Source organism: Rhinatrema bivittatum, chromosome 14, assembly GCF_901001135.1.
Source record: "Rhinatrema bivittatum chromosome 14, aRhiBiv1.1, whole genome shotgun sequence".
Classification (NCBI taxonomy): domain Eukaryota; kingdom Metazoa; phylum Chordata; class Amphibia; order Gymnophiona; family Rhinatrematidae; genus Rhinatrema; species Rhinatrema bivittatum.
The window spans coordinates 36,059,051-36,074,248 of NC_042628.1; the positions used below are offsets into that span (position 1 = coordinate 36,059,051).

Consider the following 15,198-nt stretch of genomic DNA (forward strand, 5'->3'; position numbering starts at 1 on the left):
TCCACCTGTTTGGCCACCTTAACTTCATCAGATACAATTACTCCCAAGATCCTGCTCTTCCTTTGTGCTTAGGAGAATTTTAACTCCAATATTGCACCTGTCCCTTGGGTTTTTGCATCCTAAATGCATTACTCTGCATTTTTTTAGTATTAAATCTTAGCTGCCAGACCTTAGACCTTTCCTCAAGCTTTGCTAGATCCCTCCTCATGCTTTCCACTCTTTCCTGGCTGTCCACCCTGTTACAGATTTTGGTATCAGCGGCAAAAAGACAAATCTTTCCTGACAACCTTCCATTATGTTGCTCACAAAAATGTTGAAAAGAACCAGTTCAAGGACCAATCCCTGAGGCACATCACTAGTAAAAACCCATCCCTCAAAGAAAACTCCATTTACCACTACCCTTTGTCACCTCCCACTCAGCCAGTTTCTAACCCAGTCAGTCATTCTAGGATCTACCACGAGGGCGCACAATTTATTTATAAGTCTTCTGTGCAGAACTGTGTCAAAGGCCTTGCTGTAATCCAAGTGCACTACATCTAGCGCTTTTCCTTGATCCAACTTTCTGGTCACCTAATAAAGAAATTGATCACAGTCATCTGACAAGATTTCCCTCTGGTAAAACCATGCTGCCTCAAATCTTACAATCCATCGATTCCAAAAATTGCATGATCCTCTGTTTTAGCAGTGATTCCATTAGTTTGCTCACCACAGAGTTCAGATTAAGTGACCTGTAGTTTCCAGTCTCCTCCTTACTTCTATTTTTGTGAATAGGAACCACATCCACCCTCTTCCAGCCCTCCGGAACTACTCCAGACTCTAAGGAAGCATTGGAAAGGTCACCAGCGGAGCTGTCAGGACATCCCTAAATTCCCTTAGTACTCTCTGATGTATCCCGAGGGTACTGAGGCAACTTTCTTCAACTTGAACAGCTGACTGGTCATCTATGGCTTCTTTGAAGTCAAATATTTATCAGATTTTTTAAAATAAAAAATGCTTATGGGTTCAGCTTTATTCATGTATGAAGCAGATATCATGAACGGCGATTGGCAGTAAGCATTGGAGATGGGCTGGCAAGGTTCCCCAGTCACACCAGCCAAGACTGAGGAGCCGGTAACAGTTTCCCAAGCCCCCTTGATGAAGATGTGGATGAGCCGGTGGCCATGCCTGTAGCCTTTCTATTGCTGTTGCCCCCTTTCTGCTCTGCAGATGGGGGCATAGAGGTAGAGGATGGGAGAAGTGAATGGAGAAAGCATGGAGGAGGAGTGGGCCGAAGGTTAGAGATTATACAAGAGTGTGGAACAACTACTAACACTCACCCCCACACCTCCACCCATCCTCTCCATACCCTCCACTCACCTATCCACATCCCACTAAACCACCCCCAAAGTTCCCGCCTGACACACAGATCCACACAACCCACCTCTTCCCTCCACTCCCACAAAAATAACTGCAAGAGAGAGACATACGCATCCAGAGCAACTAGAAGACATACCTACAGTAATGAAGTCATGAAAAAGGTCTAGAATTGCATGGCAATTAAAGCCTATTTTGATTTGAATCCATAGCTCTTTTCTTACAGCTCTGAAGACCTCACAAACTCCATCATTGTGCTGCTGTTGCCCCAACACTACAGGATGCTCACAGGTTGCATGATATTGGCTCCCTGGCATCAATGTGGTGACTCAGGCCTCATCTGATGCCAGTCATCCTCTTTGTAGACTCTCCTGGCCGGAAGTCAGGTGAGGGTATGAGTTAGTCATTATCAGTGTGTGTGGCACAACTGCCATTGCCTGCAAGCTCCAAGTCCTGTCTCTTAACTGTGGGGATTCACCAATGTGGGTCCTGTATGTCCAGGTGCAGGGGTGCTCTCCGCAAAGCCGTTGGACTACAAACATATACAGATATAAATAAATGAGGTACATCTATTGCAGGGCCCCTTCCCTACCCTACAATATGTCAGTGTCCCAACCTTTCTAAAAGATCCTGATCTAGGTTTGCCTCTGCGTCTCCCAAATGTTCTCACACCCAGCTAGGCCCCCAAACCCAGTCAAAATCTCCATCACCTGCTAGGCCTGCAACCTTCTAAAGATTCAATAGGCAAGTCAGGGCCTATAAGACAATGTATTTGTAATGCAGGCAACTCACCAGTTCACCCTTGATGTTTTGCAAATGCTGTATCCATGGACTTCGGGAGGGGGCAAGCTGAATCCAGATCCAACATTTCCACAAGGCGTTGCTCCAGTGGAGTGAAGTGAACGGGACACAGACAGCCTCTCCTCTCATTTTCTTCCGACAGGCATGGATCTTTGCAATGCTCAGTTTAATGTCCTGATAGCGATGTTTCATATGCGCCATCATCCTGGGGGCAACTCCAAGGCTGCTGCTATCCAATGTTCTTTGTTTGCAAGTGTGCTCCTTTGCTGCCAGGAATTTTCTCGTGGGGAGTCTGCCACAAAGCAGCCTGCAGTTCTTGAGGACCAGCTCCAGAATACAATCATTTTCTCCTTGAGTACAGTGCCACGTCCGTTGGCATGGTCATGCCCCTGCCACTGTAGTAGGTAGCCTAGGCTCTCTCTCCTCAACAGACATAAGAGGTGCATGTGTTTGGAAATCCTTGCCTCCTCTAGAAAGGAGACAGGACGGAGACCTGAATAATGTCACTTTTATGACCTATGGATGTGATCTGTGAGCGACTTAGAATGATTAGAAAACACAGCATAGAAATATTCTAAATAAATACATAAATCAGCAAGAACGCTGCAGCAACAGAAGCAGCACTGGCTTCTGGAATGGAGACTGAACTAGTGTCTGCATCAGCTCTTTGGGGATGGAGAGAGATGAGAGGGTGATGGACCGGAGGGGTGGGAGAAAGAAGGAAGCAAGGGACCGGAGGCGGTGGCAGGCAGTGAGGAGAGACGGACTAACCTTCTGCTACAGGTCATCTTTTGAAAGTGGGACCAACGCTGTGCAGGCTTTGGATTTCATTGAGCACTGAATCCGAGTGAAAGGCCACGTAACCAGCTCTGGTGCACAGCAGAGCAGCAAGGGGTTGCAGCCTGGAGCCAAAATTCACCTCTGTCTCCTTTACACACCCTCCAAAAGCTGCAGATTTCACAGGTGGTTACAAGTGCAGTAACTCTTGATTCAAGATTTTCTCTCGAGGTCTGAGATGATGGGTTTGTCAATAACGAACATGTTAGACTCAAGCTCTGGTAGTTTCAGACCTGGGAAAGCGGATCTGGGCATCTGCTCATCTCGAGTTGCTATGTCCAAATGTCCTGGGTAGAACAGCAACCTTGTTCCACCCTTGTGCTTTTCCCAGTGGCAGCAACAGTCACCGAGCATGGGAACCGTGAGCAAGTGCATTCACAGGCCCCCTCAGTGGTCCTGTGCCCTTCCATGTGCACAGACATCCCGCTCAATAAGGAAGCCCATGCAAAAGGCAGAACATGGCAGCACGCACTGACCCTTAGGGTCTTGTGCTCTGTGATTTCTGCCACTGCCACCACTACTGCTGGAGCGGACACACAGTAAACCGTTCACACAGGGTGGAAAAAGGAGTAGAACTCTCCCCCTACTATTGGTGCCACTTGCTCTCCACCATCTTCCCTCAACTATTTTCAAACCAGGAGGAAGAGAGGACTGCATATGCTGAGTTTAGCAAGTGTGTGCTATTTAGTAATCAGGCCCTTGTAGTGTTAAAATACAGAGAATGCCCAATACCAAACTGTGGGAACCTAAGATAGACGCCTATGTTTAGCCAACTTTAGGAGCCTTAACAGGTTGAATGTAGGCTTCTAAATTTAGGATTGCCAATGAGTCACTTGGCTGCACCCCTCTTAAGGCATCAGCATTTAGGAGATTAAGCATATATTCAACTGGAAAAATCTAGGTGCCTAGATCTTTTCAAAAATCATGCTCTATACAGTTAGGATTAGTGCACACATTCATAGCACAGGCCCCTTAGCCAGCTGTCTTGGCTGCTCAGTATTTGCAAAACCTCCAAACTGAAGAATTCAGCCCTGACACTGAAAGCACCCAGCTGGCACTCAGCATGCACTGCATGGCCACTGATGCAAAGGAAAGAATATGGCACTCCTTCCAGCACTCAGCCTCAAGGGTCTCCGATCCCAACAGAAGGGTTTACAGGTTAGCAGACAACTGCCAGAATTCCAGCAAGCTAAGAATGACTACAGAGGGTGGCGATCAAGGCAGGCACCAGGCCGGAGATCAAGTAGCATTTGAAGTGACGCAAAGTAGGGACAAATGGGCAGCCACCCAGGCTGCTTTTCTTATTTAGGCTGTTAAGAGGTCCTCGTTCGCTGCAGCTTATCTCAATTAAAAGTTTCCCTTCCTCAATTAATCCCACTTATAATGCACTGGGTTTTGTTCTTTCCAGTCATGGCCTCGCTGCTTCAACTCAAAGCTTTTTACTGCATATCGTGCCTGCTCATCTTGACTAGATTGTAAGCTCCAAGGGGTAGGGACTATCCTTTATGTGACTCTGGACAGCGCTGCATACATTTGGTAAGTGCTATATAGGAGGGAGAATATCAGCCTGGGGGATTTTTTTTTTCCATGCCTATTCTAATTATATTTTTGCACTTTGATTATTGTGTATTTATTTTAACAATTTCTAGGCCATTTTTCTGGAACCAGCAAAGCAGCGTAGAACATTTAACAAAACAATAAAAAATAGTGAAAATACAATAATAGTTCACATTTTAAATACTTAGGAAAATAGCTTATAAAATGTTACAACTAACCACTTTTATTAAAAAAGCAAAACAAAACAACCTATTATCATGATTTGTACAGCGCCTACCAGATTTACTCAGTGCTGTACAGACACACATAAGTGCCTCGTAAAGGTCTTCACACACTTGTACATTTTTCACATTCTGCTGTCTAAAAAATACAAATCAAAATGCAGTAAAGGAGGAATTTATTTCACTGCTCTATACAACACACTCTACATTTTCACTGTCCAAACGTAATTAAGAATATTTATGGTATATGTTCTTGGCAGTCCAGCTGGTTCTGTTTTCCAGTAAGAAATGGATCGATGTTCTATGGCAGTTGTAACATTTTTCATAGGTAGGGCCTAATATATCAAATTTAGAGATACTACCCGTTCACCATACAAAAATATATTCAAATTTGGTGTCAACTCAGTAACACTAAATTCCCAAACACTATTCAGCACTTCATAATACAAAACCTGGCCGAAAAAGAGACTCAGAACCCGTGCAGCATACTTGCCACATCATAGCAGGACTAACTTCCAGGACTCAAACAGCGACGGCCCTACCTACGAAAGATGTTACAACTGCCATAGAACATCGATCCATCTCTTACCGGAAAACAGAACCAGCTGAACTGCCACAGATTTCTACACAGCAAAATATCCATGAGAGCAGAACCCTTCACTTCCATCACGTACGGACCATGCAGAATAAAGAAGCGTGTGAAGGGCCTGCAAATTAGAAACACGCAGGAAAAAAAACCCAAAAAAACAAAACGGAACTGGAAACCCCAAGAAGCCAAACTTTGCAGGCAGTGCAACACGTGAGAAACAGAAACATTTTACTCCCTAGGGAAGAGTGCACAAAGCAGAATTTGGCACCGTGGGCAGGCAATAGTGGAGACAGCATGGCACCGCTGATCTGCACAGGTCTTTTTTCCTGCATCGCATTTCTATGTAATCCTAGTTCTTTTACATTCTTCACAGGCTATGATAATTTCATGATGCTATAGTGTTAATAGGACCTGCAATCTCAGAAAAGACTCACCTGATACAGCTTGCTCTGGGTCCTCCTTACTGATCAGCAATTCAGATGCTGTGAAGACATTTTTGTATTAGCATCAATAACAGCTACCTGGTTTTAATCAGGCACTCACCAAACAGTATAAAAACAGCTTAACAACTCTATTTTTTTTTGCTAATGTTGTAATCCATCTAGCACATTTTGTTATAGACTGAATAGAAACTCCTTTTAAATAAATAAATTTGTTCTCTTTCTGATTCATGTCTTTCCATATTATCAGAGTACATCTCTGTGCCATTGCTGCTTACTACATTCAGTCTGAGGGTAAGCCTATTTCCTACAACAGAGAACGACCTACTACGAGTTTGGTAACTCTTTGGGTTCATATATAAATGGATCCAAGCTGTTGTGTTGACACAATGTGGGGAACGTTTTTCATTTAAAACGATAAGCTCTTCTAGTTGACAGTTTTCTGGCAGACGTTATGTCCTCAACTTCTTTGGATAAACAATTCTTTTATCATTGTGCGTTCAACATCCACGCTGTCAAGTTTAGAGAGGGAAGGTTTGGATGAAACGGATGTCCCTCTTCTTGAGTTAATAAGGATGAAGAGGTAATCGTAGGATGGCTGGAGAGCTATACTGGATATAAGAACCATAGTTGTCCGGGCTATGCTGGAGATATGAAGATCAGACAGGCCTGAGTCTTGAGCCCTTTTTGCACCATTCTGCCAATCAGTGGAATTGGTGGAAAGACATACATGAGATCTGCATTCCAATCTAGCAAAAAAGCATCCTGAGCTGATCTATGTTTGCTGAAAAGAATGGAGCAGAACTTTTCTAGTTTTCTGGTTTTGTTTTGATGCAAACAAGTTGATTGCTGGAAATACCCATAGATTGAACAGTCTGTCTTTCGATTACTGAAGAGACCACTCGTGTGGTTGAAAACCTTCGCTGCAGAGATATGCCAATGTGTTAGAGATCTCTGGAAAGTTGGTCACTTGAAGGACAGCTTGATGTTTGCATGCCCATTCCCATATCTTTATTGCTTCTTGGCAAACAGTCCAATGCTCTGTGTCCCCATACTTGTTCTTGAAGAACATGACGACTTGATTGTCTGCTTGAATGAGAATACTCGTTCCCTGAAGGATGTGAACAAAACTCGATAGAGCATACCTTATCACTCATCTTGAGGAGATTGATCTGAAATTGTTTTTCTCAGAATGACCATGTCCCTTAAGTTCGAAAAGGGTCTGTGTTGGCACTCCAGTCCGTTGTGGAGGCATCCATTACCAAAGTTACTTGGTGAAGAAGTAGACGTAGTGGTGCTTCTTCCTGAAGAAGGAAGGGTTCTAACCACCAACAAATTATTTTTAATACACTTTATTTAACATATGAAATACACACACACACACACACACAAAGAGTCAATGAGATACAGATATAACAAATATCCAAGAAATAAGGAAATCAACAGTATATCCATTCAGTCTCTCCCAACCCATACATTATCTAACAAAGGCCCCCACACTCCAATAAAAACAACATGCTGCTAAGAAGGATCAACTACTCAAGAAATTCCAGTACGTTCCCTAAATTTGATCACATTTATTCATTTCCCTCGCAAAGAACAAGTAATCTTCTTTATAAAGAGCAATTTCAGTTAGCTGCGACAGCCATTTAAATATATTGGGTGTCTGTTTCCAAAACAATGCTATAGTATATTGAGCAGCGCGAATGCAGTGATTAACTAGAATTTTATCCTTACCATTGAGATTGGCATCAACATCTCGCCAATAACCCAGTAATCCCAAACTTGGTGTTAAGGAGAAATTTGTTTTACATATCAACCTAAATTTCCCATGCCACATCTCCCCAAATGGAGGATATCAAGGGGCACGACCGGTCAACAACCATGCCAGCAAAATGGAGGCAGATCTTGAGAAAGCAGTAAAAAATGTAGGATGATGATACACTCTGCCATCCCAGTTCCTTTCCCCCACCCCCCACACCCCCCTCCTAATCCACTCTACCCTACACCCTGACTCCTTCCTCCCCCCCACCCCCATCCTTCCTCTTCCCTCCTTAACCTACCCTCCCCCCACTCCCTCGTCTTGTATATAGAACGTACATAATAGATTGTATATAGCATGTACATTACTCCTGCTTTTTGTAAATTAACCCTGTACTCCCCTCCCCTGTTCCCAGCATACTCATTAGCTCCAAGTTACTGCCCTGCCCCTTCCCCCTCCTCCCCCCCAGTTAAAATATCAGTTACAATGTAAAGCCCTGTTGGCTGATTTTGCCGTTGTCTGGAAACCGATGTGATGTCTCGTGCGAATGTCGGTATAGAAAAATGTTAAATAAATAAATAAATAAATAAATATCTTAATCATAAGGTCTATCAATTTAGCACACAGCCAACCATAGTTCATCCCAGTCGGTGTCATCAAATTTAAGTTGCAAGTCATCATTCCACTTCTGTATCAAAGAGAAAATTCTATATGGGATGTCGTCCATGTCTGTTATATTATTGTGTGTGAGAGATATGGGCCTCCCCCCTAATAGAAGAATCACTAATAAAATGCCCCAAGGAACTCAGGTTTTGTGAAGCCCATCCCTCACACTTCAGTCTGTGTAAGGAGTTCCTTAACTGCAAGTAAATGTTGTGTGTGCAATGTGGTATTTGTCAACTAGATCATTAAAGGCTCAAACTACCTCCTCACACATAGCTGCCAAATATTGTGCAATGCACATGCCTGCCAGTTTGCCATATCAGGAACAATAAGAGGTAAGGATTTTTTTTTGTCAGGGGCAGAATGGGTGATAAATCCACCTGCACTATCCCAATATGTTTTACTCACTCTCCTTCAGATCTGAACCATATGAACAATGATGGGATTGCTGCGAAGAATCTTTCTGGCAGCTGCTGACAGCGTGGGCAATATCAAGAGCACACATCCACTCCCTGCTTCTGGATGAAGAGGAAAATTGTGTAGAGGGAATTCAATTTGAATTTCTCCAAGAGTATATGTTTGTTCAAGCTTCTTAAATCCTGGCTGGGTCTCAGGCCCCCAGAAGTTTTTGAATAAGAAGAAGTAGTAACAAGAGTAGACCCCTGGCCATGACATCATGGAGGAACTAGTTCTATTGCCTGCTGTTCGAGGAAAATCTCCACCTCCAGGTGGATATTCGTCATGTAAAATGGATCCAGAGTAAAGGCTGAACAATGAGGAAGCATGGGAAGCCAGAGAAATGAGAATCCAGCTATCTTCGGTGAACCACTCCTTCAGGTAGTGCTGGATTCTCCCCTCTTGTGAAGAGGATACTTGCTGGGTTCACCGCAGGAGAGCAGGGTGAATTAAATTTCCTTTTACTTCTCTTCCTAAAACTTGAAGCAATCCACATTAGAGAGATGGACATCCACCATCTGCTGGAGATGGAGAAAAGAAACATAGAAATAAACAGCAGTCTGCCCAGCAAGCTTATGCCAGTATCAACTGCACTGTGTAGGTTACCCCTATACTTATTAGTTTACCAGACCATAAAAGTCAGGACCATTGGATGCTGTTTGAATCCAATTTCCCTTAACTGTTGCCACGAAAGCGGAGAGCAATGTTGGAGTTGCATCAAAGTATCAGGCTTAGTGATTAAGGGTAGTAAGCACCGCATCAGCAAGTTACCCCCATGTTTATTTGTTCCCCAAATCATAAATGTTGGGGCCCTTGTTGGTTGCTCTCTGAATCCAATTCCCCATTTCTCACTGATGTTGAAGCAGAAAGCAATGATGGAGTTGCATTAACAATATCAAGGTTTATTTGTTAAGGGTAGCAATTGCCTCACCAGCACATTAACCTCAGTTACCCCCATGCACACTTTTCTTTATTTCTAACCTCTAGCCTTTAGGGATCCACAATATTATCCCATGCCACTTTGAATTCCTTGACTGTTTTAGTCTTCATCACCTCTTCCAGAAGGATATTCCAGGCATTCACCAGCTTCTCCGTGAAAAAATGTTTCTTGACTGATTCTGAGTCGTCCTCCCTGGAGTTTCATTTCATGACCTAATTCTATCGATTTCTTTCCAACGGAAAAGGTTTGACGATTGTGCATCATTAAAACCTTTCAGATATCTGAAGGTCTGTATCTCCCCTGCACTTCCTTTCTTCCAGGGTGTACATAATCATATCTTTCAGCCTCTCCTCATAAGTCTTCCAATGCTGACCCCTTGTCAATTTGTTTGCTCTTCCTTGGACTACCTCTATCCCGACTTTATCATTTTTGAGATACGGGCACCAGTATTGAACCCAGTACTCCAGGTGAGGCCTCACCAAGGACCTGTACAAGGGCATTATCACCTCTTTTTTCTTACTGGTTATTCCTCTCTCTATGCAGCCCAGCATTCTTCTGGCTTTAGCTATCGCTTTGTCACATTGCTTCTCCATCTTCAGATCATAAGACAATATCACACCAATGTCCCTCTCCCAGTCTGGGCTCATTAGTCTTTCACCGCCCATCACATAAAGCTCTTTTGGATTGCCACACTCTAGATGTATGACTCTGCACTTCTTGGCATTGAATCCCAGCTGCCAAATCGTCGACCACTCTTCAAGTTTCTTAAATCAATTTTCATTCTGTTTACTCCTTCAGGTGTGTCCACAATGTTGCAGATCTTAGTATCATCCACAAATAGTTAAACTTTACCTTCTATCCCTTCTGCCTGGTCGCTCATAAAGATGTTGAACAGAAACGGTCCCAAAACAGATACCTGTGGCAGTCCACTTAACACCGTTCTTTCTTCAGAGTAGGTTCCATTTACCAATATATGCTGTCAATCAACCAGTTTGCAATCAACACTACTACCTTGGCACCCACTCCCAAGCTTCTCATTTTGTTCACGAGTCTCATATGTGGGACAGTTTCAAAAACTTTACTAAAATCCAAGTAAATCACATCGCGCGCTCTTCCCTGATCCAATTCTCTAGTCACCAAATCAAAAAAAAAATCAATCAAATTTAGTCTGACAGGCTTTCCCTGGTGAATCCATGCTGCCTCGGGTCAAGCAACCCACCGGATTGTAGATAGATCACTATACTTTCCTTCAGCAGAGTCTCCATTAATTTTCCCACCACCGAGATGAGGCTAACCGGCCTGTAGTTTCTAGCCTCCTCTCTGCTCCCACTCTTGTGAAGCGGTACCACCACCGCTTTTCTCCAATCTTGCGGCACTACTCCTGTTTCCAGGGATCTATTGAAGAGGTCCTTCAGCGGACCTGTCGCCAGCACATCTCTGAGCTCCCTCAATATCCTGGGATGAACCTCATTCAGCCCCCACAGTCTTGTCCACTTTCAGTTTTCCTACCTCTTCCCATACATTCTCTTCTGTAAGTGAAGTTTCGGCTACTCCACCCTCATCCACAGTCTTGTTAACTAGCAACAGTCCTTCTCCAGGTTCTTCTTTAACTAACAACGAACTGAAGTATTTGTTTAATAATTTGGCCATTTCTTCATCTCTCTCCACACATTGATCTTTGTCACCTTTCAATTTCATTATACCACTTCGGACCCTTCTCCTTTCTCTGATATATCTGAAAAATATTTTGTCACCTCGCTTTACCTCTTTGGCAATCCTTTCTTCCGCCTGACTTTTTGCTTTCTTTCTTCATCTCCCTCAATATTCTTCCCTGTGTTCCTCTTTTTGGGATCCTTTATATTTCTTGAATGTTGTTCTTTTTGCTTTTATCAGCCACCTTCTTTGAGAACCAGATTGGTTTCTTATTTCTCTTACTTTTGTTTACTTTTCTAATATATAGATTTGTTGCCTTTGGTCCTTTTAGTTTGGCCCAATGTTCCACCTCTCTCAGTCTTCTAGTTCTACCTCCAAGTACGTCCCCATTTCGACAAAGTCCATATTTTTGAAATTCAGAACTTGGGTCTTCCTATGACCTCTCTGTATCCTATTTATGATATCAAACCATATTGTTTGATGATCACTGGTGCTGAGATGGGCACCCAACTGGACATTAGAGACATTATCCTCTGTCGTGGGTTCCATTACGATTTGTTTGAACAGAGCCCCTTGCAGGGCATCCACTATCTCTTTACTTCTGGTAGATTCTGCAGAAGGGATTCTCCAGTCTACGACCAGCAGATTAAAATCTCCAACAAATCAAACATGTCTTCCTTCTTTCCCACCTTTTGGATGTCTTTGACCAGATCTCTGTCTAGTTCTGCCATTTGAGTCAGAGGCCTGTAAACCACTCCAGAAAAATGAATGCACCCCTTTTTTTTTTTTTTTTTTAAGGATGGCCCATAATGCTTCTCCTCTACCCCACATTCTTTGCAGTTCAGTTACTTGGATATTGTTTTTGACATAAAGAGCTACTCCTCCCCCTTTTCTGTCCTCTCTGTTCTTCCTTAACAAGTTATAGCCCAGTACAGCTGTATCCCAATCATGGCAGGCTGATGTCACTGCAGGAGTATATATACTGTGATGTTAGCTTTGCTCTGTCTCCATATGCTGGTAGAGGTGCATAACCCACTGGTTCTTGATTCATCTGACTAGATGCTAAGAAACTGCTGTTATTAAACAACCTCAATATTTTGTTAGAATTTATTAACAAATGTATGTGCATTAAATATAAAACCTCAGTGTAATATAATGTCAGTTATAATTCTAAGTCTCTGATTGCAGAATGTTCACCTAATCTGAAATCTGATTGACTAACAGCTCCTGTGAGGTCACAAGGATTTATGGTAACTAAACATTTAGGAGTGAATTTTAAAAGCGTTGCTCATATTGAAAGGCCCATATACTTTTTAAAAGCTGCAAGTTATGTACGTATATGCACGAGCACAAGCTTAAAAAGGGGGTGAGGTGGGGTTGTGTCAAGGGAGTTCCAGGGCAGGGCTAAGAGCTTTTCACGTAAATTGGAGAAATTACTTACCTGATAATTTTGTTTTCCTTAGTGTAGACAGATGGACTCAGGACCAATGGGTCTAGTGTACCCATGCAGGAAGCTCTGCCCTCCAGTATTCTCCTCGAAAAGCAATTGTGGATATATTTGTGTTTGAATAACTTGGTTATCAGAGCACACATATATCCACAATTGCTTTTCGAGGAGAATACTGAAGAGCAGAGCTTCCTGCACGGGTATATGTAGGCTGACGTCAGCTTTGAAATCTGACTGTCTCCCATCTGCTATCAGGAGTACACTTGACCCATTGGTCCTGAGTCCATCTGTCTACACTAAGGAAAACAAAATTATCAGGTAAGTAATTTCTCCATTTCCTAGCGTGTAGCCAGATAGACTCAGGACCAATGGGATGTACAAAAGCTACTCCCGAACCGGGTGGGAGGCTGCCTGTGGCCCACTTAGTACTGCCCTTGCAAAGGGTGTGTCCTCCCAGGCCTGGACATCCAGGCGGTAGAACCTGGAGAAGGTATGTATGGAGGACCACGTCGCCGCCTGACAGATCTCGGCAGGCGACAGCATCTTGGTTTCTGCCCAGGACACTGCCTGGGCCCTTGTAGAATGGGCCTTGACTTGTAGAGGTGGAGGCTTCCCTGCCTCTACGTAGGCCACCTCGATTACTTCTTTGATCCAGCAGGCTATGGTTGCCCGCGAGGCCGCTTCCCCCTGTTTCTTCCCGCTGTGAAGGACGAAAAGGTGGTCCGTCTTTCGTACAGATTCCGATCTTTCCAGGTATTGGACTAGGAGCCTGCCAACATTAAGATGGCAAAGAATGCGCGAGTCCTCTGAGTCCTTATGTTCGTCTGGAGATGGCAGAGAGATGGTTTGGTTTAGATGAAAATGAGAAACACCTTCGGAAGAAAGGAGGGGACAGTGCGAAGCTGTATGGATCCCGATGTAAACCTGAGGAACGGTTCTCGACAGGATAGTGCTTGAAGCTCGGAGATGTGACGGGCTGAACATATTGCCACTTGGAATGCAGTCTTCAAGGTCAGGAGCTGTAGTGACAGACCTCGTGTAGATCTGAAGGAAGCTCCCGCTAGGAAGTCCAGTACTAGATTGAGATTCCATAGGGGCCCTGGCCACTTTAATGGTGATTGGATTTTTTGACCCCTCTCAGGAAGCAGGAAACATCTGGATGGGTTGATAGACTGATTCGGTCCACTTTGGCTCTGAAGCAGGCCAGCGTGACCACCTGAACCTTGAGGGAGTTGAGAGACAACCCCTTCTTCAAGCCATCCTGCAGAAATTCCAGGATCATATGGATTTTGACTGTCCACAGAAGGATCTCGCGGTCCTCACACCAGGCTTCGAATACTCTCCATATTCGTACGTAAGCTAGAGATGTGGAGAACTTGCGTGCTTGGAGCAAGGTGTCAATCACTGCCTTAGAGTACCTGCTCTTCTTCAGGCGAGTCCTCTCAATGGCCAGACCGTGAAAGAGAATAGTCGGGTCTTCGTGGAGGATTGGTCCTTGCCGGAGAAGGTCCCTGTGTGGAGGTAGGCACAGAGGGTTTCCCGCAAGAAGTTTCGCATGTCTGCGTACCATGGCCTTCTTGGCCAGTCTGGGGCCACTAGAAGTACTAGTCTCCTCTCATGTTCTATCTTGTGGATGATCCTGCCCAGTAGTGGCCATAGGGGAAAGGCGTACAGCAGGTCTTCCTGTAACCAGGTCTGGATGAGGGCGTCAATTCCTCCGGAGTGTGGCTCTCGTCTGTGGCTGAAGAACCTGGGAACTTGGGCGTTGGACCGGGTTGCCAGTAGATCCATGGCTGGGGTTCCCCAGCGGTTTATTATCAACTGGAAGGCTGTGGTCGACAGCGTCCATTCCCCTGGGTCGAGCTTCTCTCTGCTGAGGTAGTCGCAGAGACTTTGTCTTTTCCCTCGATGTGGGTGGCTGAGATTCCTTGCAGGTTTGTTTCTGCCCAAGCTATGAGGGGGGTCTATTTCCAGGGACACCTGTTGGCTTCTGGTTCCTCCCTGGCGATTGATGTACGCAACTGTTGTGGCATTGTCCGACATGACCGATAGATTCTCCCTGGAGTCTGTGATCGAATCGTAGGCAAGCTAGTCTGACTGCTCGAGCTTCCACTCGGTTTATGTTCCATCCCGCCTCTTCCTTGTCCCTGGGCTGTCAGTTCCTGGCAGTGGGCTCCCCACCCTTGCAGGCTCGCATCAGTGGTGAGCAAGATCCAGTTCGGTGGGGATAGTTTTACTCCCTTGCTCAGATGGTCTTCCTGTAGCCACCACTGGAGCTGGGTCCAAACCTCTGCTGGTAGCTGGAGGTGAATGGAGTAGTTCTGGGAGGTCAGGTTCCATCGTGACAATAGGGAAAGTTGTAGTGGGCACATGTGGGCTCTTGCCCATGGAACGACTTCCAGAGTTGATGTCATGAGACCAAGGACTTGAAGGTAGTCCCAAACCTTGGGGCGAGTATAGTTCAACAGTTTTCACAGTT

General features: G+C 44.5%; 1 protein-coding gene across 4 annotated transcripts in view; it reads right to left on the reverse strand.

The window, feature by feature from the left end:
* The window catches only part of LOC115075866, a 59,224-nt gene that overhangs the window by 20,008 nt on the left and 24,018 nt on the right, over positions 1 to 15,198 (reverse strand). For 2 of the 4 annotated variants that reach the window (XM_029576732.1, XM_029576731.1), the window contains exon 3: positions 5,793 to 5,840. The exons of the other annotated variants lie outside the window; for them this stretch is intronic. In XM_029576732.1, the coding sequence (XP_029432592.1) occupies positions 5,793 to 5,840 (48 nt within the window). The remainder of the gene's footprint in view (positions 1 to 5,792; positions 5,841 to 15,198) is intronic. 4 annotated transcript variants of the gene reach the window in all.